The sequence below is a fragment of the Acanthochromis polyacanthus genome, chromosome 1 (assembly GCF_021347895.1).
Source record: "Acanthochromis polyacanthus isolate Apoly-LR-REF ecotype Palm Island chromosome 1, KAUST_Apoly_ChrSc, whole genome shotgun sequence".
Classification (NCBI taxonomy): Eukaryota; Metazoa; Chordata; class Actinopteri; family Pomacentridae; genus Acanthochromis; species Acanthochromis polyacanthus.
In genome coordinates, this window is record NC_067113.1 from 59872306 (window position 1) to 59898690 (window position 26385).

At 41.3% G+C, this 26385-nt stretch overlaps 1 protein-coding gene across 9 annotated transcripts in view; it reads right to left on the reverse strand.

Annotated features, from left to right (window-relative positions):
• Nucleotides 1-26385, reverse strand: part of kcnc2 (potassium voltage-gated channel, Shaw-related subfamily, member 2) — a 132551-nt gene that overhangs the window by 19455 nt on the left and 86711 nt on the right. For all 9 annotated transcript variants that reach the window (XR_002596715.2, XR_007944996.1, XR_002596716.2 and 6 more), the window contains exon 2: nucleotides 1365-2298. Coding sequence is in view for 4 of the 9 variants with exons in the window: in XM_022215290.2 (XP_022070982.1) it covers nucleotides 1365-2298 (934 nt within the window). In the remaining 5 variants the exon portion in view is untranslated. The remainder of the gene's footprint in view (nucleotides 1-1364; nucleotides 2299-26385) is intronic.

Genomic DNA, 26385 nt, shown 5'->3' on the forward strand with positions numbered 1-26385 from the left:
AGTAATGTAAGTATGATAAGAAAAACTGTGCAGAGGATTGCATTTAATACAACTTCATACATATGATATGAAAAAATCCAAGGTTTGACAGGCCTGCTAAGTCAAATTGTGGTTGCAGATTGAATCTTGGCCTCAGGCCAAATTCTGCAAGCAGACAGCCTTGCAGAATGTTCCAACATTTGGGAACCCGACAGTCTTCCGGAACCCGACAGCCTTCAGGAACCCCGACAACATTCCGGAACTCATCAACATTCTGGACTACAGTACAACTGGAAAACTTTTGTTTGGGAAGTGGACTAGTGAATGGTCAACTACATGTCAGAAATAGTAACATGATACTGCAAGCATAACACTTATCAGTATAATGCAAAAATAACTAAACTGTATTAATCACACAGCAGTCAAAAGGTCATTTTTTTTGCATTAATTTCCCTTCAGGGGTGAATTAACTGATTCTATTCTATTCTATTCTATTCTATTCTATTCTATTCTATTCTATTCTATTCTAAAGCCTTCGTACTAGTCTAAAATCACATATTCTAAAAGCAGGTAACCCCCGTCACATGTAACCAGAATTGGTATGTACTATGTATTAAGACCTTTCACACCAAAACATAAAATATGCAGCAGTCTAAAGGACACTTAATAGGTAAGTAACTCTGCAGACTGTGTTTTAAACGACCTCTAAGGAAATCACACAGGCAGCTAAACTAGATTGATTCTGTTTGTGCATTCAGTCATTCATGAATTATTCTATGCTTATTAAATATAAGTCTCCGAAACCTAGTAAACAAATAGACTGTAAGGAGTCCAGAGTGCATACCTACCCTCAGGAATATCTGCACTAGAATTCAAAGAAAGTCAGTATACGGAGGTCGACACTAATTTCCATCAATATCAGATGTGTCAGAGTAAATTACTGACACGCACCCAGAGGGAAAAACAGCCACCTACAGTCTGAACAACAAATGAACAATCCTTTCTAGAGGAAAGACATGGTCACAAGGACTCTGAATTCTTATCAGCCTGTGCTATTTCACACAGCCATCTCCTTCTTTCTGGACCTTTTGCATTGCCTCTCTTATCACTGTGGCAACTGCAGATGAAGGCTGTGAGGCAGAAGAGCTCGTCTCCTGTGAGGGAGCCGCTGTGGTGCTAGTGGGTCACAAGGGGAAACCATTTCTAGTCTCAGGGGGGAATCTGTCACACGGCCACTGCTTCCTACATGAGATGAGGTCCCTAATGGATTCTCCTTGCTGTCACTACATAAATACCACCCTTGAGCATAATATGAACTCAAGTGCTGAGTGAAGTTCCTCATAATTTTTCCTCCATATGGCCTTTGTCTGGCCAGATGGGCTTACCTGAGCGGTTGCGTTCTAGTACCCTGCTCCCTTTGACGTGGCACAGGTCACCTTGAGTGCTGTTGCAGGTGGTGTTGAGATCAGCTTTGCAGTAGGTGGGGGACCCTCCTTGCACCACCTGTGGGATGTGTTTCTTCCTCTTCTTGGGCAGCTTCTGCTTGGCCATGGCCAGGGAATAGTACATCCCAAAGTTATTGACAATAACGGGCACAGGCATGGCTATCGTCAGCACGCCAGCTAAAGCACACAGCGCACCCACCACCATGCCTGACCAGGTCTCTGGATACATATCACCATAGCCCAGTGTAGTCATGGTTACCACGGCCCACCAGAAGCCAATGGGGATGTTCTTGAACTTGGTGTGGAGGCTTGCAGTGGGGTCATTGGGCTTTGCACCAATTCGTTCAGCATAGTATATCATGGTGGCAAAAATTAACACTCCCAATGCTAGGAAGATGATGAGCAGCAGGAATTCGTTGGTACTAGCCCGTAACGTGTGGCCCAGCACCCTAAGCCCCACGAAATGACGTGTTAGCTTGAAGATACGCAGGATACGAACAAAACGCACCACCCTGAGGAAACCCAACACATCCTTGGCAGCCTTTGAAGAAAGGCCACTGAGCCCTACTTCCAAGTAGAAAGGCAGGATGGCCACAAAGTCGATGATGTTGAGAACGCTCTTAACGAACTCCAACTTCACTGGGCAGAAGGTCACACGCACCAGGAACTCGATGGTGAACCAGAAGACACAAACACCCTCCACATACGTGAGCGCAGGGTCAGTTTCAATCTCGTACTGCGGACCCGAGTCAGGCACGCTGCTGTTCCGCACCGACTCCGTCTTGTTGATGATTTTGTTGAAAGCCTCATGGGTCTCCAAGCAGAAGGTGGTGATGGAGACCAGGATGAAGAACAAAGATGCAAAGGCAATAAACTACAGGGGAGGAAAAGAGAAAAGAGAAAAACACACGTTAATGTCAATCTATCCTTTACATTTTGGGCTATTTGAACCGTGACGGCCTATACAATGGTTGTGGTTACACATAACGCCAAGATCAATCATTTCATTTGCACCTGAGAAAGAGATTGAACCCAGGCAGGTTTAATTAACTTGCATAAATTTGAATGGACTCCAGAGACAGAAGCAATCTATTAGCAAGAGCAACAAATAAACTCACACTTCCCTACGCTCCTGGTGAAAAAGAAACATGGGAATGCAGATGCCGTCAGAATTAATTTGCTGTTGTTGGTATGTTGTGTAGCAGGCAGAAATGCAAACAAGGATGTAGTTAAGTGAACCAACACAACGCTCCAGAGTCAGTGGGGAATAAATAAGTCTTATTTGTGTGCTGTATATATTTTCTGCATTTGCATTTTCAGTATTTACTTAAATCTTTCAATGAGGTTTAGCACAGGAAGTTGATTTGTTTCAAATGTTGGAGTGTTGCAGGATTTACCTGCATTCAAATCATGACTTAAAGTATGAGGTATAACAACACAAACACAGACCAGAAAGACTGTCTACTTCTCATCACACGTTTTATGTTTACATATCGAACAATTCACCAAAAATAGTCTTTTTTATTTCTACTCAGAGATCTGAAGAGGCAAAAGATTGAATTAAAGTAAAAGTATTTATGTCTCGGCCTGGTATTGTGGAACACAAAATTCATGGCTCAGTTTGTACTTTTGGTCTCAGTTTGGAGAAAACAAAAGAAATGCACAAAACAATGTTTTTGTAATTTATGTCAGACTGTATTTACTTCACAGTGTCTCTTTGTTTATACTGTAACAGCTGGGGCAATCAAATGCCAGCGTAACGAACTAAATGTCTTATCGTCTTAGCTCCTTAGGAGAAGAGGGAGCAATCCAACTGCCTTTAAATGATAAGTAACACTCTTTTAAGGACAGCAATGTTTACATTCCGGACAGAGAAGACAGATGGTTTGAGAGAGGAGTGAAGGAAAGTATCTACGTTTAAGTGGAACAGCCATCTCTGAAGAGCGGAGGGATCTATGGCACCATAGTGCAATCCTGACATCTCCTTCCAGTCAGGTTCAAGAACCATTCACACCTTAAATCCAGGTGGTCTGAGAGCATTATTGACTCTTGACATGAGTTCAGTCTAGGTAATGGCCCATAAGTCGCCAGCCACTAAGAACTGAACAAGCTTCTTGGATGAGAGGTAAAGCATCTTCAAGAACCAAAGAGAAGTAAGAAATTCTTGGCATAAAAATCTGAACTCTAGATTCACTGTTTATCTTCTTGGTTTTTTGCCAAACTTCTTACTTCCTTCACACACCCCTCGTTTCTATGAAAGGTTGATCTTTGGTGCTGGATGTGAATGCCGTCCTTGACACATGACAACCTCAAAAAATCCATCCATAGATGAGTAACTAGACTTAAGATCATTTTGTCAAACTCTCAAACACCAAAGCTGTATCTGAAAGATGTTTGTTCTGGACTTGTTTTTCAGTCATTTACTAATAACATATCTGACTACAGTCAAGATTCCTTGGCTGGAACACCTTGCCTTTAGAGTGGAAATCTACAAGGCAACTGGAAAGACTAAAAAAACTTTTCTTAGATCTATAGATCAGCTCCCATTATGACTGAAAAATGTTCCTCATCCCCACCACTGTCTATTTTGGTTCCCATTATAAGACATAACACAGGAGTTACAATGTCAACTTGGCTGCAGATGAAAGCTATCTCTTCTCACTCGCCTCCCTTGTGTTTCTGGGCAGCAGTGTCCAAAGGTAAAGTCAGGAAGAGACAGCAAACCCAAATGGTCCTCTTGGGTGCTGTTTGATTACCCCTACATTCATATTTACTGCCAAAATGAAAAAAATGCAGAAATGAGGGTGTTTTACTGGGACCCTATACAGTCTGTAGCTTCAGGCAAGGTAACAGGGGAAAGAGAAGGCCTGGAATATTCAATTAGTTAAAATGTTATTGACAATGAGGGCAAAAAAGAGGCATAATTGGCAGTGAGCTCGAGGACACTAACAAATAGCATTCATAATTTTTGAGCAAGAAAAGTGACACTAAAATACAATGTCAAAGGTAGAATGCATCGTCTTCTGTTTATTATTAATAGAAAGCTTGATTACACCCTAAAAAGCATTAGTATTCGAAGCTGTTGAAATATAATACTAAATGAGTTTGTTCTTTGAATGGCAAAATAATAACATGTTTATATACTGTAGCTCAGTCTGTATGTCTGCATTAAATGATGAATCAGATATTATTTTTCTCCTTGTATTTGAGTCTTCTTTTGCAAAATGTTTACGGAATCAGCTCCAGATATTCCACTGTCTTGGAGGAACCTCGGGCTGAATTTGCAAACATCCATGGCTTTCTCCAAGAGCTAGACGGAGCAGATTTCCACACACGCAGCCTACTATGCTCCTTCTCCACCTTCCTCCCACAATCCCTCCACCGGTGCGCTCTGCCTACTGAGCTCTGAAGAAGTCGTTTCACACTCTGCCTTGTTTTTGGATTGCATGACTCACGCGCTCTCAAAATATCATTGCCACTATTTGGGTCACCCTGATCCTGAACTGTGTGCGTGCATTCACTCTACAGCTTCTCTTTATATATTATACATGCGTCTTTATTGCCCTGTAAGTGTTTGTGTTCATCCTCCTTGACTGAAGCCGTTTTAAAGCCGAAGCAGGATGCATAATAACACCATCAGTTTATTCAGCGGCGCACAGCTCCATCTACTTTCTCCATCCTGGAACCAAAGATCTCACTTTAAACATACATAGTACATGGTTATACTTTGCTTGCCTGTTTGTGTACACTAACCTACTGAACTTGTTGCACTAGTTAGCAAGTAATATACAGACTGCACTACCTTTTTGTCCAGTGGTTGATGTTAGGATTAGACAGAGATTCTTCTCTGACTACAGACTGATCAATGCTGTAGGTGGAAGTAAACAAACACCTCTTATGCTCTGGCATGTCAGTTGTAAACCCACACAGTAGCATTGTGCAGTATAGTTTATTGTATATTAAGTATTTTACTTCATCTTTGCTGTTTCTAAGAATTATGATAATGACATGGTAAAACAAGAAAAGCACGCAGAGACAGCAGTACTCAGACAAGGCGGTTGAAATCTGGACAAAATCATGGCAGAAATAATGCATTATAGAATTTAACATAGATGTACCCACAAACAAAATGACGTTGTGCTGAGCACAGGCGTGTGTTATGCATGTGTATGTTATGTACAGGTACCGAGTCACATGGGTTAAATATGTAGTGGGCGGTGGGAATTGACTAAGAAACACCCCCACAATTTAATCAAATGTTTCTTGTATTATTTTTGACAGATAAGTCACGATAAGTCCACAGTGGTTGATTTCTACTAGCATCACAATCATGTGATTGTCAGCAAGCAGCTGGTGTAGTGTTCACTTCTTGTCATGGTTACAGTGACCCTGTGCCGCTATCTTGCAATGATACAGAAATCTTTCAATTTGGAGCATAGATCCAGACTATAAGCTGCATCACCGCCAAAATCTGATCACTTGGTCCTTGTGTCATTTCTGACCTTCCCTGAAAATGTCATTAAAATCTGTTGGTCTGTTCTTGAGTAATGTTGCTAACAGAGAGAAAGACAGACAGACAGACGCCGATCGTCACATAATTCTTCCGTTCCTTGGCGAGAGCAATAGAGGTTGTAGAAAAAGTTTCACTCAAAAAGTTAATTTTCGTGCAAATCAAGAAAACTGCACTGACTGCTAACTGCTGCTTCAACTACAACAACAACAAAAATCAACTCTGGAAGGAAAAACTGAAAACAAAAGCTGCTTAATTACATTATTTTAACATGATTGTTCCCTCTAAAAAAAAGCCGCCGTGTTAAAGTTGTGATATGATTTTTAGAAGATTTCATTTCATGGTCTCATGAATTCATGGACTGCAGGTGAGCAAATGTCTTGTTGTTGCTGGCAGCATGTGACTGTCAGATCAATACCTTCAATAGCAATTTTATCGTCCTTTTTCAAGAAGTAATGCAACAAAAATGACTAATAAGATTGCATTTTGAGATTTAAGGGTTTATAGATAGTGCACCTTCAGACAGGATGACCTGGGGCCTGTAGTACTAAGTATGTTGAACAGATCCTGGATATTTTTTTGTTCTGTGGCTTCACCAAATCTAAAATCTGAAGTTAGATTAAGTGGACTCACAAAGCTGCTCATCAACACATTAAGTCAACCCAGAGTTTCTGAATCTAGCTACAAGCACAGTCACACAAAAGGGATGGTGCTGACACCAGACGACCAAACAGACTGGTGTGAAGTTACATATTTCTCACAAAAATAACAAACTATGGGCCTCATTCATGAACGCGTTCGTAGAAAAGCGTTCGTAAGAACGGCTTTAAGAACTCCCAAGAGAAAAGTACGTCGGATTCACGAAGCGTTCTTGACAAGCCAAATCTGTTCTTAGGAGGGAGATGCGCCGGATTCAAGAACAGTCTCTACGAACACCCTCCCCTCTCATTAACATGACATTTACATTGTATTGACTTGTAAATGTAAAAGGTACACCCTCTAAACTTCCTTATAAGGCAGCAGCAAGAGAGTGTTTGAGACACGTGAGCACTGGAGTGCAGGTGAAACTCCGCCCACCAGAGTGATGGTCATTTCTGCAGATGACAGAGCTTCAAACAGCCAATAAAGTCTGACCTGAGACAGCTAAACTTTTATACTCAGAAAGGGTGTGTGTCGTAATAAAACACCCTCTGCCTCTGCTGCAGTGACAGGTAAAACTGCCCAGGCCATGTCCGCCTTGTCTCCCCGGTCAGCGCACGCGTGCACACCGGGGCGCGTGCGCGTGGCGGCGGTCATCGCGCGTGCACGTCGTAGTGGTCATTGCGCTTGTACCTCCCACAGACCTCCAAACATGTTAATGTGACCAAGTGCAGCTTCAAATCTAAAATCTAATTTTGAGTTTAACTGGCACTGAACTATAAAACCATTGATCACTAAAATTCACTTGAATAAATCTAGTTTTAAATTAAATAATTTGTGGTAATATTTGAATCATTTTAAGAAAGAAATTCAAATTTTTGGATCAGTTTTGACTGTAACAAAATTCTAAAAGAGCAGATTTTTTGTGTGTAAGAGTCCTCCTGAGTGTTCTTAGAATTTGTTCTTACTTTTAAGAACAGGTCAGTTAAGAACACGTTCGTGAATGCCAAAAATCTTCTTAAAAAGGCTCTAAGAACAGATTTGTTCTTAAGAACGCTTCATGAATGAGGCCCAATGATCCTAAACTAAATTTGGGGAATTTAAAAATATATCAGCAGGTTAAAAGCAACACAGCTTTTGCAACCAGAGCAGGAAGAAAAGCTGGCAAATAGTAACTATGAGAGTGTGAGAGTTTAATGGGCTTATCAGTATCCCTGTCCCATTGTTAAGGTCAGTAGGTGATGCTTTTATGTTTGTTTATCTGCTCTGGAGCAGGTTATGTTCCTCAGGACCAGACATCAGACATCTCTGATTTCACAGTCAGTGCATATGAAACCACCAGTGACGGCAGCTTTACTGAAGAACCCAGCTGAAAATTCTGATTATTATTTTAATTGTAAGGTGCTCAGGCTGTGACCGAGTTGGTGCTTTCTAATGTGGAACTGCAGACAGGTGACAGTTTAAAGGAAAAACCTGAATAAATGAAGGAACACAATGATTGCTGTTGCTTCCACACAGGTGCACTTCATAGTACAATTAAGCAATTATCATCCAGTCACGCTCTGCAGAATGTATGAAAACGCTGAGCAGGCCCAGTGGATAGCCAGTAGTGATAGGGTGTTTTCACCTTGTGAGCCTGTCGGTGTGTGAGTCATCGCGGCACGATGTGGTTCTGGAGACACCTGCTGCAGCGGAAACTACCTCAAAGGCAGTTTTCAGTACTTTGGCAGGTATTTCTATGTCTGTGGACAGATTTTGCCCATACAAAAGCGAAGAAGAAACAGTCGCCAAACTTTTCTGGTCTAAAGTTGAGATCAAAATGTCCAAATTCGAAGACCGTTGATGGTTGTCTTAACACACGTGATCTCGACTTCTTCTTTAAAACATGCATCATTTCTCTTCCTGTCACTAATTTCTGTCTCTCCTCACCCCTCTCTGTGTCTTCCTCTTATCGTGACATTGACTGAAACCAACAGCAGGACGGCCTGAGCGGTTTCCTTCGGCTGCTAGGATGCTGCGCCAACTAATGACAACTGCCGTCTCATGCTGGGCTGTAATTTTGTTGTGTTCACGTCTGCAGAGCGAGGATATAGCATCTCCCCAGCGCACACCAACCTGTAACAGCTGAATCATGTCACATTACACGAGCCAGACACGAAATGCACACACATGCACTCACTGATGCCCGTTTCTACACACACACACAGCCTCACAAGGTTATTGATGATAGACATTAAAAATGCAAAAGGCGCTAACCTACCATGTGATTGCAAAAGGCACATGCTTCTCGACATCCTGATTCTGAGCACACACACTCTGCATGCTAAATGAGTCCCGTACTTCTATAAATCGCTCCTTGAAGGCAGCGCAGGGCAGATGTAGCACAGACAGTCCATCTCTGAACAATGCAGATCCAATTTAGCCTGAGGACGAGCCCCATTTTCCCGCCATGTTTTTCATCACATTTAAGGCTTTTAGCTTAAGAGTTTTTCAGTCATTGGTGCGGCTGATAATGGCTCAGGTGGCTGTTGCAGAGGTCAGAGCTGTGCCCTTCATGTCTGACGTGCAAAGTTTGCCGTGCAGAGCCACGTGCACGCTGGTTTTTCTCGTAAACAATCATTATCTGATGATTTCACAGATTACCATGAGCTGATGATTGCCTCAGGGAGGAGGTACAGTTTACAGTTCATCCATGACAAGGAGTCAAAGACTGTGGGAGGGGGCAGTGTAGAGACTGATGATTGTCAAGCTGATTGAAAAATCAGGTCATTTTAAAGGTCAGTTCAAATTTTCAGGTACATTACCCACAGTGCAACTCCAGTGATAACAGCTCATGTCAGAGATTAGGATTTGTTACACAGTGGAGTTATGTGACGATCCCTGTATGCTTGTCTGTTTATTTGTCTGTGAACAACATTGCTCAAAAATGTACTAATGGATTTGGGTGAAATTTTCTGGGAAAGTCAGAAATGACACAAGGACCAAGTGATTAGATTTTGGCAGTGATGCAGCTTATAGTCTGGATCCATGGATTTGTTAAAGATTTCTGTATCATTGTGAGATAGCAGCATGTCATCACTGTAACTATGACAACAAGTGAACACTACATCAGCTGCCTGCTGATGATCACATGGCTGTGATCCTGGTACAAATCGACCGCTGCAGACTTATCAGGACTTATCCATCGGGAATGATAGAAGGAACGATTGATAAATTGTGGGGGTGTTTCCGAGACCCATCAATTCCCACCGCCCGCTATATATTTAGGTCACGTGATTCAGTATCCGTACATAATACACACCTGTGCTCAGCGCAAGGTCATTTTTTATCAAAAATTTCATCTGTCTGAAATGATGCAACAACTGAGCAGCTTTGGTGGAGTACTGTGCTCTCTGCTTGCTTTTCTTGTTATACTAGTAATACTAATGTAGTTCAGGAGGTGGCTGTAGAGGTTCTACAAACTTGTAGTCTTTACCCCAACCCAAGCTGACTTAAGTGAAATATATCAGTCGAAAAGTTTCCTGTAGCTTTATAATGTAGCACTATTCCCCTGAACCCTTTATTCAGTGGCTCAGTTAATAGCTGGTTAATGAAGCTGGAGTACCTGGAGAAAACCTACATACACAGGGAGAACATGCAAACTCCATGCAGAAAGAGCCCAGGAAGGCCGGGACGCAAACCGGGGATCGTCTAGCTCAGGGGTCAGCAACCTTTAACACTCAAAGAGCCATTTCGACCCATTTCCCACAGAAAAGAAAACACCGGGAGCCGCAAAATCCTTTAGGCATTTAAAATGAAGACAACACTGCATTTATCGCTTTTTTTTTTTTTTTTTTTTTACCTCTATGCCCTTGTTAATCAGTCATGATTAATTAATTACAAAGCCTCTAAATAGATAGATTCATTTTTTAATTGTGTCCTTCCACTAATATTTATCTTACTTGGTTAATGTCATTTTTGCTCCTGGACCTCATATGTTACGTTGTAGTGGGTTTACATAATTCACCGCGGAATGTTGAGTGTTGTGGTTGTGTTGACACACGGACTGTTGATGCTGTTACGCTGGTTGTTGCAAAGTTACGTTCCACATGTACTGAGAGATTAATTCTACTGATGTCAGTAAAGCAGTTAGCACCTGTATTTGACACTCCGCCTCAGACTCCAGTTCTTCGGCACTACAACGTAATGTTAGCTGGAACTCAATATTTTGCGAATGTCTATTTAACTTGTAAAATCTATTTATCTATTTATCTTAAGCTAATAACTTTTCTCCGGTAAGTCCCTGCCCTATTTTTCCAAGACGACACTCCTCTGACTCTCTGACCTGCTGCCTGGATGTGACATCGAGCCGTGTTCTTGCGAGTAACATGAATTACCCTATCATGAGTACTTTTGACTCAAAGACAAGACGTGTCTTTCTTGGAGTGGAGCTTTAATATACAGGCTTGCCATTCTTGAGTACAAAACGATGTGAAACTACAGGCGTTTCTTCTCCAGGAGTAAAACAAAAAAAAAGGCATGAAACGTGTGGGAATCGGAAGCTCCGTGTTGTCTCTCTGCATCAGCTTTGCGCTCTCATGTCACAGGCACAGCAATCCGGTGGAGTGACACGTCAAAGTAAGAGCGGTAATTTCACAATAAAATTCTCTATATTAAAATGCATTGAAACGCGTCTGAAAGGCAGAACAATGTATTTTCCAAAGTTACAGGGAGCCATAACAGAGGGCTGAAAGAGCCGCATGCGGCTCCGGAGCCACGGGTTGCCGACCCCTGGTCTAGCTGCAGGGTGAAAGTGCTAACCTCCACGTCACTGAAACTGGATCATATTTATTTTTTAAAATATCTTAATCAGGCTGTTGGATCACAGGTTGTCATTTGACTGATAAGCTACTGAGACAATATTGACATAATCCTGAAAAACATCAACATTTCTTTGACCACAACTATATATTTGTATAAAATGGGAACAATTCTCTCACCAAGCAGATGAATATGAGTAAGCCTCCCCATTTTTACTCTCGTGCTACTATTCCACCAGAATATTTACACCTGATAATCACTTTGTGCAACTCTTTCATGCTGCCAGTATGTTCAAGCCCTTTGATTTAAATCACACCAACACTTTTCTCTGCAGCAATGCTGAGGGCTAAATTGACATTCTTAGTTAGACCGTATGTTGTTTGTTCTGTCCAACACATTTATACTGAGCGGATTGAACGTCTCCACGGGCAACTAGTACAGCTTCATTCTTTAGTGTTGCTTTAAGTGTGACTGGAGTGAACTGTCAAGAATCTTTTTCTCTCCCCTAACAACAAACTATTTGCTTTTGTTCACGCTTATTGGCTCGAAACAACAGACTGGATGAATCACAGTAAGCGGGAGAAGGATAAGACCTTCATTTTGTTTAGCCTCCTTCTGTTTTAGCAGCATTTCATTGTGCCTGAATGTTTTCATGCGTCAGATTAAGCTCAGATTCCTTTCAGTTACTAGAAACCAACAGGAAGAGCTGGAAGTGTCTCCCAGCTAAGAATCCATTATACACGTTCCCTTAAACGCATTATTATCAAGTCAATGCCGTCCTCTCCATTGAGGAAAAACTAGAGGCAGAATAATAGTACAGAAAACAACTGGGAACAATAAGAGACGATGTAACTCTAAATGACAATAAGATGCCTCATGTATCTCTTTTAAATGTACTGTACTAACAGAGTGATTTATTAGGACGGAACAGATGCAGTCAGCAGCCCCTTCACCACCTCCAACGCTGATGGGATGAGACCGCTGTCACAGTCCTGAAGCATCGAGGCCTCCCTTATAATCACATCATTTTTCACCAGACGTCTCCGCCACTCCCTGGAAGTCTGCATATCCACAGCCAGCGGAGGAGACACGAGGAAAACGCTAGATCAAACAGTTTCGATCACATGATCCCCTGGCGGATTACATCTGCCGCTTTGCCTGGAGCCTCCGCAGCCGGTGGTCCGAGGCGCTGACACTGGAGCTATGCAGCTTCAGGCTGTAAACGGTAAGCGATACGCTGGCATGGACATCCCATCTGAACGCTAAGAAAGGAGAATGTTGATGGTCTGTCAGCGATCTGTGATAAATCAAATGTGACTGACATGCAGCCTTTAGTCTACAAATAAAATAAGATCAGCTCATATGTTGTTTATTTTCATACATATACACTGCAAAAACTCAAAATCTTACCAAATCTATTTGTCTTATTTTTAGTCAAAATGTGTCATCTCACTTGATTTAAGATAAATTCACTTAACAAGTGACATTTCAGCAAAATGGAGGCACTTGTTTTAAGACAATGCAGCTTAAATACTTTAAGTCAAGCAATCTTGAAATTATCTTGTTTTGAGTTGTATTTTACAAGACAACTCAAAATAGGTTTAATACGTCTCAGATTAGGAGGTTACATGAAAGCAAAAAACTATTTTTGAGTGAAAAACTACAATTTTTTAAGCATGTCTGCCTTATTTTAAGACATCTAAGCTTGACAATTCTGGTAAAATATAGCTTTAATATAAGTCGTCCCAGCTAATTTTAAGATCTCAGTGTTATAAATATCATATCTTATTTCAAGAAATCTTACCAAGCCATCTCTCACTCGTTCTATTGGCAGATTTTTTCCACTTAGTTAAGTAAAAGTTCCTTGAAATCAGTTTTTTTTCTTGTTTTGAGAGGGGCATTTTTTCCAGCGTATCAGAGGATACTATGTTTTCATAAATAGAGGTAATACAAATAAAATATTTGCAGATGGAAGCCCTAAAATGTGCTCCTCATGTACTATAAAGTAAAGTATATTTGTCTCCATCATTAACATTAATAGCAATACGCACAATGCAACATACCACATACATGACAGCACATGATGTCGTAGCTTTGAAGTCGTTTTGAGGATATTTTGAGACTATATTAACAGATCGATAGCAATTACAACTTTTCCTATAAGGACATATCTTATGTTGCTGTAACTGCGTTGTGCTATGTTGTGATTCAGTTACTGTTGATGAACCATCCTCAGGTTACTGCTGCATTGACTTTTGCTCCGTCAAACAGTCGTGCTTCTTGTGTGAGGAATTCATAGGTTGCACATTTTCTATGTCCCTTTTCTTCAGTGCAGTGATGGAGCGGTACATATTTATTTGCAGACACCATGTTTACATGAAAACACTTCATTTAATTTAGTTTTCACATGTTTGTGGCTGGACTGCACAGTGGGGTGGTGGTTAGCACTGTCGCCTTGCAGCAAGAAGATCCTGATTCGCGTTGTGGTCCTACTGGGATCTTTCTGCATGGAGTTTGCATGTTCTCCCTGTGCATGTGTGGGTTTTCTTGGGCACTCCGGCTTCCTCCCACAGTCCAAAAGGTTAATTGATTATTCTAAATTGTCCGTAGGTGTGAATGTGAATGTGATTGTTTGTCTCTATATGTAGCCCTGTGACAGACTGGTGGCCTGTCCAGGTGTCTCCTGTCTTCACCCTAAGTCAGCTGGGATAGACTCCAGCCCCCTGTGAACCTAATGAGGATTAAGCAGTGTATAGATGGATGTTTGTAACTGCAGGGCCTGTTGCTTTATTTTTACTTGCATAGACCTCACCAGCCCGTGTGGTGAATATAACACATCTCTTGTAGCTTTCCATAGGAAGGCCTGATGATGTGTTCAGGCTATCAGTAAAAATGCACCTCATTACATATGTTTTCCAATGAAAGCTGACAACAAAATGCTGCAAACTGACGTGTTGCTGCGTGATGGAAGTGATACACTGTAAATCAAACTTGAGTTTTCCATTGTGAAGCGTCATTCCGTCACGTCTGTTTTTCTCACCCTTTCCACTTCTTCCACTCAAACCAGTCTCTTATTCCATTCTGAGAATCGGGAAAACACATATTCTTCCTGTTAGCCCTTTCTCTTTCTTTCACTGTGACATGTGCTTGACCAACACTTCCACTGCAGCTCTGTGACAATGCAGCTGGCTGCGCTCGGTAACTTTGTCGCTCATCGTGTGAACGTAAGAATAACAGCAAAAAGCATCGACAGAGGATTCTTATTTCAGGAAAATAAGTAATATTTCAACTGTAATTCATTGCTGTTGACTTAAACTACCGTTTAAAGGTTTGGGGTCATCCAGACAATTTCATGTTTTTAATGAAAACTCACACTTTAATTCATGAGCTAATATTATTGCACAAGGGTTCTCTAATCATCAATGAGCCTTTCAACACCATTAGCTAACACAATGTAGCATTAGAACACAGGAGTGATGGCTGCTGGAAATGCTCCTCTGTACCAAATAGAGATATTCCAGTAAAAATCAGCTTTTTTCAGCTAGAATAGTCATTTACCACATTAACAATGTCTCGTCTGGATTTTCTTTCAAAAATAAGGACATTTCTTAGTGGCCCCAAACTTTTCCACGCAGACGAGCAACTGCCTAATTCATACTTTTCAAAAACACTGCTGTGAACATGATAATGGAAATTCTCGTCATCTCCTTCATATTGAGGTGGCAGCATAAATGTCCCAGACAAAAACTAAGCAAATAAACCTTAAATCACCTACATGGCAAAAGATTAACAGCTGTGTGTGAGTAAATGTACAGTTTTGTAATTTGGTTGAACCAACTCTTCAAAATTACTAATTCCATGAATGATTTTTTGTACTGTCACAGAGAGGTAAATCACATCTCGATTAGCTGTCAAGCTGGAAGATACTTTGTCATATGGCTGTGATTAAGACCTGCCAGATTTCGTGTTTAAAATTAACCCTAGAGGTGTTTGAATTATTCGCCGGCAGCTCCAGCCCTCCCTCACGCAGCTAAAAACAGAAGGACCCTCATAGGTCACACATTTTTCCGTGCATCCCTTCATCTGTTGGCGCAGCAACACGTTGGATGGGCAAACCTTGGCAACCGCCCCGCTGTCTCGGCCAATCAGAGCGCTCGCTGTCCTCACCTCCTTGGGACTGAAACCATCTGTTTGACACCATGATGGAAGCTGAGAGCTCCGATCCTGGCCTGAGACCACCACCCACTGTCCTGCTGCCTGGGGCCTGCTGTGACGTCATCCAGCTAAGGGGACCCTGAGGTGCTCACGCTGTCTGAGAGCATCACACACACACACACACACACACACACACACACACACACGTCTGACATAATTAAACCTGTGGGGTTTGGGGCTTTGAGCTTGTATGTGCTTTGACTTCTGTTTCCGCTTGATTGCCCAGTTATAATTTCAATTTGGATTTAGGGCTTTTCCCACTGTGTACACATATGAAGTCTGCAGACGTGTTAAACTGCATGGCCAACTCTGTTCAGTATGCAAAGACAGCACGAGTGCAACACTGTTCAGAGCGTCGACCCACCTTGAGCCACATTTTCTCCAGCCTCTTTCACAGCTCTTTCGGGTTCTTTAGCTATTTTTTTTTTTTTTATTCTGCCTGAGGATAACAGGTGGTTTGTGTTTTTATTTGCTCTTTTAATTCCTCCTCTAATGGGATCATTAACTATGAGCTGTGGGAGCAAACATTCACATTAACAACTGAAATGATTATGTTCGTTTATCACGTAATGAGCTCAATAACTGCAGACGTATATTTGTATTTAGTTGTTTTTGCTGTTTTACACAGTTCCATAGTTCTATTTCCAACTCATCTGACGACAGTGCAGGACTAACAAACTGTCTCACTGCCTCAATAACATTCAAATCTGGATGTCGCAAAACTTTAACAGCAACAGATCTGAGTTGCTCATCGCTGGTGCTATTAAAAGATTCACTTATGAACAAAAAAACATAAAGCTAATAAACTCTGTCATCTCTGATTGTTGTCTATCCTGAGAATCCCAAGTTAGAAGCATCACTGGAAATGCATTTTACCTTCTTAGAAATGTCAACCTAACCTAAAAACACACCGAAAGATTTACTCATGTTTTTATTTTCAGCAGACTGGACTATTGTAAAGCTTTATTTTTTGGCCTTCTAAGGAAATCTTTAAACAATGAATCCAAAATGAGGCATCACAAATTCCCACCAAAACTAAATGCAGAATGCACATTGATCCAGTTTTAAAAGGCTCTGCACTGACTCACCGTTTATTTTAGATTTAGATAAGATTTCGCCTTTAGTTTTAAAATCTCCTAATGAACCTGCTCCTGACTATCAGATGTCAGATATAATCAGATACATTAGGAATGCCACTTTTACATCCCCAAGATCTCTTAACTCACCAGAGTACACCTGAGGCATACAGAGAGGTCCCAGTCGCTGGAAAAAGCTTCCGGTGGAGGACAGAGCATCTGCTTCAGCAAACAGCTTCAAAGCAAACATTTTAAGACTTGTATTTAATTCAATTCAATTTTATTTATACAGTCCCAGCTACAATTCAGATGGTCTCAAGATGCTTTACATTTAAGTATTTCAGTAGTTTTTATGTAATTTAATGGTATCAGACCTATTTCTGATTATTATTTTGGATGTTTTATGACAATTTTATTTAATTTTATTCCCTGCTTTGATCTATGGCACTTTTAGTTACACTGGTGGTATAATCTGTGCTTTATAAATACAACTAGAACAGCACTCAGAGAGCGTGGTACTCCGTCAAGGCTGCTCATTCCCTCATATGGCATTTTCAGAAATGTAGCTTTTTCTTTTGGAAATGCAGCATTTGTTTATTAGGTATTGATCAGAAATCACAGCAACATAGAACATGGTCATTTAATATAGATGTACCCACAATCAAAATGACCTTGCGCTGAGCACAGGTGTGTTTTATGCATGTGCGAGTTATGTACAGATATAGAATCACGTGACCAGAATATGTAGCAGCCGACGGGAATTGATGGGACTCAAAAACACCCCCACAATCTAATCAGTTGTTCCTTGGATCGTTTCCGCTGGATAAGTCCACAGCGGTGGATTTGTAGTAGGATCACAATCACGTGATCGTCATCAGGCAGCTGATGTAGCGTTCACTTGTTGTCATGGTTACAGTGACACCATGCTGCTATCTTGGTATGATACAGAAATCTTTAACAAATCCGTGGATCCAGACTATAAGCTGCATCACTGTCAAAATCTAATCACTTAGTCCTTGTGTCATTTCTGATCTTCACTGAAAATTTTATCCAAATCCGTTATTCTGCTTTTGAGTAATGTTGCTAACAGACAGACAGACAGACAGACAAACTTACGCCGATCGTCACATAACTCCGCTGGTGGAGCTGCACTAGCCACTGTGATTATATGAACAATTAAATTTCTTGCAATAAATAATGACAAAGGTTCTGCTCACCCAGATCTGTATTTCACCCCGGAACATTTTACCATCTTGTAGCTCAGTTTACTGTTTCCAGCAGTGACAGGAAGCTTTTTTTCAGTAAACACACTCCGATAAACCCACATTAGTTACACAGCACCAACAGACAGACAGCAGCTAGCTGGACAGCAAACTGGAGCATTTACCAGCTAAAAGAGCCAGATCGTTCTCTCAAGGAAGAAAAACTGAGCTGAAACCAGAGTGAATATTGGCATCTGTTGAATTGCCAGAAACATGACTCCAAATGAATGCTAATGATGCTCTGTGTGTTCTGGATGTGCAAGTAATTGTTTGTCCACAAGTTAGACAAAACAGCTTTATGAGTCAATAATCAATATTGTGTCAATGCTATGGGATGTTTTCATTGTGTCAGTGTTATATTCATACTACCACGTGATTCTTCACTGTAACTGACTGAGATCAGGTCGTTAAAGTGGAATAAGATACAAACAAACTCACAAAAATACATCTAAATACGTTGCTGATGGTAAAAGTTCACGTTTTTTTCATATTAAATTACCATAATATGATTAGATATGTCCAAAAGTGCCTTCTGTCTGTCTGTCTCCCACAGACTCTGAGTTCAGCTCCAGCTGGAAGCCCAGACCCCCGGGCAGAGATCTCCCTCCGTCTGCTGCTCTGCGTCTGTCACTCAGTGTTGTTGTGCCTCTTCAAAGCGACTCCCCCCCTTCCCTCAGCCTCACATCATGACAACCCACGGCACTGACAACACACCAGGGAGCCACACTTATCACCTACATAATGACAGGAGTGTCTCTCCACGAATCCGTCCCTCTCACCGGCCCTAATTTCCTTCATGCTGCCTGGTAACCAGCGAACCGGGGCTTGTAAACAAAAGTCAAATAGATTCCACAGCTGATTGTTTATGCGTTTTGGCAACCTGTGATCCCACCAGGTTGGAGGTTTTGGCAGCTGGATGGAGATGCAGACAGACAGGTTCCATCTCTTGTGCTAAATTTAGCTTAGCATTTTACCCTGATACGACACTGATACCCGTAACTTCTAAAGCATGAACAGCAACTGGATCAGCACCTATATCAGTAGCACCTCTATAAACCATGTCAGCTTTCAGAATGAAAAGAGGGCTGTTCATGATGGACAAATGTACAGCACACGCAATGATCAGGCCGTTTGGTGTTTTGTGTGATATTCAGCAAGTCAAGGCCACAGTTTAAGTCCCTCACAGTTAGGTTTTCTGAAGGGTCACCATAATGTTTCCTTCCCTTAACCACACTGCAACTACCATGTTTCACTGACAATCACCTGTATTTTGTGAAAGCCTCCAACACTAATATCAGCATTATGAAAAAGTCTCCAACCCAGCTGCCTGGCTTCTAACAGGGACAAAGAAATGGGAGCACATCGCTCCAGTTGTAGCCTCACTCCACCGGCTTCCTGTTTACTTCAGAATTATTGCTTGTTTTTAAGGTGCTAAATGGGTTGGCACCTTCTTACTACCGCCCGGCAAAACTGCGTTTGCTGGAAGGTATTGTTTTCACCTGCATGGTCTTGCTTGCTTGCGTGTTTGTCTGTAACAATTTGGTTTCCGCGCAATAACTCCATAAAATATTGATGTAGCCTCACCATATTTGGTACACAGGTGTACCATAATAAGACACAGGTCAAGTTCGCATTTGGTGACCGTGACCTCATTTTCAAGGTCAAAGGGGTCATCTTGGTCGCTGGGCGGTCCAAGTTTGGCAAAACTTCTAGTTTATCTTAGCTTTTATATGTCCATCCTCCAGTTTCAGTTTCCAGTTTTGAGGTCGGCCAATCAGATGGTCCCTAAAGTTCACAGATTCAGACTCACAAACAGAGGTGACCGAGCCTTTTCTGTAGCTCACCCAGTCTTTGGAACCGTCCACCTGTTCAAATCAGAACCACTCGGTCTCTTGATACCTTCAAGTGCCCACTGAAGACACATATGTACTCTCTGGCTATTAATTGTAGTTGAGTGTTGACACCCTGATATATGGCATTGTTTATCTTGCTCTGTATATTACAGATTATGTCTTCTTTTCTATTTTGAACTGTAAAGCACTTTGGCCAACCTTTGTTATTTTAAAAATGTGCTATATAAATAAAGTAGACTTGACTAACCTCATCCTGATTTCTCACAAATTCTGACGTAACATAAAGGCAAACTGAGCAAAGGCCATTTTTGGTTTCAGCTGTAGTGAAACCAAAAATGCTAAATGTAAACGTGAAAGAATTGTATTTATAGAAGCATAAAGATAATCCAAAACACAAACTACTAGTGTGAAAAAGTGAAAGTGAAATGTTACCTCCCCGAACATCCAAACTTGCAGGAAAAGGAATACATGGAACAGCTTTACGTAATTAGGATACAAAAAAGCAACTACCCATAGGCTGTGTATAGGCAGAGGAAAAAAGGATGGAATCAGATTTCCCATACATTCAGTGAGAATTGGGATTATTAGCACAATTACAATGTCAACATATATATTTGGAATAGGAACAATAGACTACCATGCCAGGATTGCCGACTCTTACACTTTTGGTACGAGACACTTACTTCAGTCTCCCCTAATAAACATCTCCAGCATTAGTCCATAAACATCACAGACAGCATAGAAAGTATAGTTCTGCTGTCTATAATTCACTAAGGTGCACACAAACCCATTGAGATCAGGTGCGGCGCCAGTGTTGCCAACTTAGCGACTTTCTCGCTAAATCTAGTGACTTTCCAAAGCATCCTCGCGACTTTTTTTGTCAAACGCGACTAACCACGAATCTAGTGACTTTTTCTGCCGTTGTGGAGACTGACAGGAAAACTCTGATCATTCTACAGTTACTGTCCTCAACAAGCAACAGGTGCTGCTGTGAGCTTCTTCCCCTCCCAAAGCACAGGCTGTCAGTCCAGTAACCCCACAGCAGTCCCAGTGTCTGATTAGAGGACACATCCCTCCGCGGCCAGGCGGCAGGTGAATCGCGCATATTTTTGCATATTTCACAACTATTTGCATACTTTGCAACTTTCCGCAATTTCCCCGCATAAAATGGCATAAAACCCCCACATATTTATTTGCATAATCAAGGATTTTTGCCTGCATTTTTCTGGAGGGTCTAATTTATTATGATGTACATGTGAATTTACATCGCCGTTGTTGTGTTTATGCTACGTTTACTTTGATGTGAGTGCACTTTCCTGTGAAAATGGTTTGTGTATATTTGGTTGACACTGTGAAATTATCATAGTTACCTGTGAGGATGAGTATGTAGAGAGTGTTGACATATTTTATTTATTTGTAACATATTGTACCTTTTTATTTTTGTTGCAGTTGTACAATATTATAAATGACTAAGAAGACTCAGTAAACACAACTAAACCTCAGTTGAGCCTGCTGGGTCTCTCCTTTTTTTGTTCGCTGTCTGTCTGGAATTACGGGTGGTATAAGGACATTTTTAAGTGACACCAAACGTTTGAACGGGAGCGTTGTGTTGAACAGGTTTCTAGAGGCCAGGGTTGAATTTGAACAACAGTCTGTAACAGTCTTGGGGTTGAACACAGCCTCCTGACAGTCACATACACGCAGATATGTGGTGACATGCACCACAGCACACGTCTTATTAATAGGTTTAAATCCCCTCCAGGTAACTACTACACACTGTGTCCACGCATGGCTGTACAAATGTCAGCTTTTGACGTCACACATGAAAGTGGCATTTTCTCCACCAGCAGTGGCATCAGTGTATAGCAGCAAAACATGCTGGGTCGCGACACTGAATCCACAAACCACAAGTGGAAAGGATTGGCTCCACATGTGCTCATTCACTATCTCAGCCCACTCACATGTAGAAACAGGCGAGAATTGGCACGATCTAGTGTTTTTTACATATGAATGTACGTCTTTGTGCATTAGAAGTGATGTACAGCATACTTTGGAATGTTGAAACTCTTTGAACTGAGGAATTGGGTAAAGCTCGCCTGCAGAGAGCGCGCCTGAAATGATGGATCTCCTAGCCGTCAGTATATCTGCTTAGACATGCTGTGTGATAACTGAGCCAGCCTGTAGGAGGAGAACAGTGCATGCTGGGAAACAGATATGATGTCTGTATTTGCTAGTTCTGTCACATCAAGCTCCCCATTCTAAAATTAAACAGTGGTTAAATCAACATTATGCAGTGTAGTTAGCTGAATGGCTCATTGAAAGACCATCGTAGCGCATACATAATTAAACCACCAAGTAATTGATTTCCATCTGAGCTTTATTCTATAGAGACGAGGCTGAATGATATTTCTTTTATTAAATAAAGCAGGAAAAAAATAAAGTGGGTGCCTGGGAGGACAGTGATGAGTCTCAGGGAATATCAGAGACAGGGAAGAAAAGGAGGCTATTAATGAATTGTCCCACATTACAATGAAGTCCCCAAACAAAAGCATGTTTTAGTCATACACAGGACTGCACTTTTCCCCCCCTTCATCAGCTGCCGCCATGGTAACGGCACCTTCTCCTTTTTTTTGACAGCTCAAGATGGTGAATCGCAAGTGTGAAGAGAGAGAGAGAGAGAGAGAGGAAGGAAAAATGGGAGGTGGAGGAGGCGGCGGAGGGGAAAATGAATGGTTGTGCTCTTTGGCAGGGAAAAGGGTTTCCCCCTCTCTCTCAGTGGCTGCCTCCCCTTTTCCTTCAATATGATAAAAACAATTTTGTTTGTCTTTCACACAGACAGTTGACAAAACAAGAGCGGGCTTCGCTGTCACTCAACTAAAAAGATGGGTTTCAATAAATTGTTTTCGCCGCTAATTGAGAATCAACAACAGACAGAGGACGGATGTGAGTGGGCGTCGCTGAGAACAGATCCCCGGCTTCTAACCACAAACACAGAAGCGTTTCCACATGACAGGACGATGTGCTGTTCCCCTTGTTCTCTCCGCCACCATCTCCCCGACTCACAGACACTTCCTCCTCGTCCTCATTATACAGCTCACTGTGACATGACAGCCAGCTCACTCGGGGAACCCTCCTAAACCCATAGCTTTTGGCAACCAACCACAAGCCGCAGCTAAAAATAGCCTATCAAAAATTTCCAGGCATTCTAATTTGAATAATTCATTGTCACTTTAAGTCAGCGGAGTCGGCTGTCGGAGGGGAGGGAGGGTGGAAGAACAGACGGATGAATCCCTGCAGCCGCTGTCGACTTCATTTGCACAGAGATTCAAAGGGTCACGACACAGCTGCTGAACGGACGGGGTGATGTGTAACATTTTAAGGGATTTAGTTCACCTTGTTTGAGCACAGCTGCACATAAACTGATGTTCAAAGAAACTGTATCACCTTGGCAATTCACATTCCTGACCCTCTTTTTATTGCTTTTTTTTTTTTTTTTTTTGCAATAGTACAGATATAAAGAAAAGATATTAACAAAAAAGCACTCAGTACTCTGCCAAGGCTGCTCAGTCAAAAAATGTAAAAAAAAATTGATGGCAGAAATCACGACACTATACAATGTGTCAATTTACTATAGATGTACCCACAAATAAAATGACCTTGTCCTGAGAACAGGCATGTGCTATGCATGTGTACGTTTTGTGCAGATACTGAGTAACGTGATCTAAGTATGTAGCAGGAATTGATGGGCCTCAGAAACACCTCCACAATTTAATTAATTGTTCCTTGTATCATTTCCGATGGGTAAGTCCTGATAAGTCCACAGTGGTGGATTTGTAGAAGGATCAAAATCATGTGATCGTCATCAAGCACTTGATGTAGCGTTCACTTGTAGTCATAGTTATGTAGTTGTCATTTAGAGTTAATTGTACCTATTTTGGCTGGTTAGCCGTTACTTCAAGCTAACTATTTTAACTTGTTATATTTTTTCAGATATTTTAACTCTTTATCTTTTAAAAATATATATATTTTAGCTTGTTTTATGGTACTTATAAGAAGCTATTTCAACTTGTTAATCATTATTTGTTAACCTTATCTGATAATTTAAGGTAACAAATTTTTATCTGGTTATCTTTTCATCAACATCATCATCAACAGGCAGCCGATGTAGTGTTCACTTGTTGTCATAGTTACAGTGATGCCGTGTCACTATCTTGCATTGATATTGAAATCTTTAACAAATCCATGGATCCAGACTATAAGCCACATCACTGTCAACATCTAATCACTTGGTCCTTGTGTCATTTCTGACCTTCTCCGACAATTTCATCCAAATCTGTTTGTCCATTTTTAAGTAATGTTGCTAACAGACAAACCGACGGACACACAACGATCATCACATCACTCTGTCATTCCCTGGCGAAGAAATAATCCTTAAGGAAAGGATATCTCAGATTTGACAGGTAGTCCAAGAATATTCTAAAATGAATTGCAACCTTTATACCCCAACTCTGGTTAACAAGACATTTATATCTAAAATGTTATCAGAAGTTGACTGGAGTTGCATCAGTTTTAACATCAAGCCATTATCTATACACTGCTTGAATGAATGAATGAATGAATGAATGAATGAATGAATGAATGAATGTTTCTATTTTGGATATGTGAGAAAGCAAACAATAATAGCCCAACATATCCTAAAAGGAATAGGACGGCACTTAGATTTATTTACTCCTACCACCTCTCCGTCTCGACCATCAGTCACTTAATCATCACCCTGGTAACTCTTTTTCTGGGTTAATAGGGTGATGAACCCTGTACTATCTAGTCCATGATTGGTTAGCGGAAAAGGAGCAACAGTTAATGACTGTAATAAATGCCAAAAATATGTTGAAATGTGAGAGAAAATGTGTTTCAGTCAAAGTATAACTGAGTTATATCTTATTTTAATCCAAGCCATGACCTATCCTAACCCTAACACTAATCAAAATGAAGTATTTCTTTTCGTAAACCTTGTGCTGTTATGTAACTGAGTCATCTTTAAACTATGATATGTAATGCTGTTGGTGGGTACAGAAAAGTTAAATCATCAGACCAATCATGACATCAGATAAAATAACACTTTTGCGTCTTTCTAGAGGGAAAAGACCAACATTTCTGGCACAGTTTGAGGACTTTTGTATTATGGGGAAGTGGTTCTCAGAACTTCAAACCAAATGGCTAAAATTTATTTATTTTTTCTAAATCATTCATGAAAACAATGTGTTTGACTCGGTGCTTTATTGGGCTCATGATGCTATTTACCTTTAGTAAGTAAATGTAGGTATGGTCATTTATTATACACAGGACTAAGAGGTCTAATAACGGTGTACTGTGAGCTCTTGAATATTTCACGTCCTACATGTGTTTCAGTGTTGATCTCATTACAGAACACTGCTGGAGCTCAGCTTAAGGTCTTACCAGAGACATTTGACAGCCGTTTAACAAGGTGATATTACAACAACTTCCTTTCGCTTTGATGGGGATGTCACAGTCTAATAGAGTGACTTGTGTTGACTTATGTTGACCAGTTGTCTAAGCTGTCCATCATTGTTCCATTCATTTAGAACCTTTTTGTCTATTAGTTCCAGCGTGTTGGATAACAAGCTGTTGTTGCAAAGTTCCCAAGCTGTCTCTGGCTCATCATTGGTTTGTTGAAATCCAAGATACTCGAATTTGCAAAATGGCTTCTAATGGCACTGGACTTGATTCTGTGGAGTACCACCTCATCACAAGTGGAGTCGTCACTCTGGCCATTGTGGTCCCTGATAGGCCAATAGTCATTTTTGAGCTTTTTCAACTTCTCCCGACACTGCTTCATTGTCCTACTCTACTGGGCAGTCAATTTGCTCTCAGATCTCCTGATAAACTTTCTCCGTCCAGCTCCCTCTGTATTGTTTGGTTTGCCACCAAATACAGAAAAGTCTCAAACCTCTTCATTCACCCATGGTAGAGATGTGATTGCCATATTTTGCCAAGATCCGCGAAGAGCAATGCGCACTGTCACTGTCGCCAGGTTTTGTTTTATTCTAAATGCCGGGTTTGGTTTTCGTGAAGGAGTCACTCTCGTGTGTCATTACCCCCTGTCCAATCAGTGGCCTGCACTCTGTAGACGTTACATTATTGGCTCGACTCAGCTCGCTTGGAACCCTGGCCAAGTAGGCACTAAAACAGTACGTGGTACCAGGTACTACGTCCTAATAGAAAACCTCACAAACCGAGTAGAGTCGAACCAAGTAGGTGCTAATGGAAAAGTGCCATAAGAAACATTTGATCTGGTGGAGTATGATCTGTATACCTTCGCCTCTGTAGCACTGACTTTGACTGTTTTTTGATCTGCCACATTTTACACAAGAGAACAGCTTCAAAGGCATGAGTCACTTTGACAGTGTCCTCCTCAGTCTTTGTATGGAGAGTTTGAGCTTTCCCACTGGAGGGGGCAGCTTCTTTTGTTTGTCTGTCGACAGCTTACAAGTGGTGTTAGGTGATGGTGTCACTGTTTTAACCATGGATGCTTGGGTAGCATAACAGTGCCTGGATGTTCTGGTGTCACTGGTAGACATTGCTTTA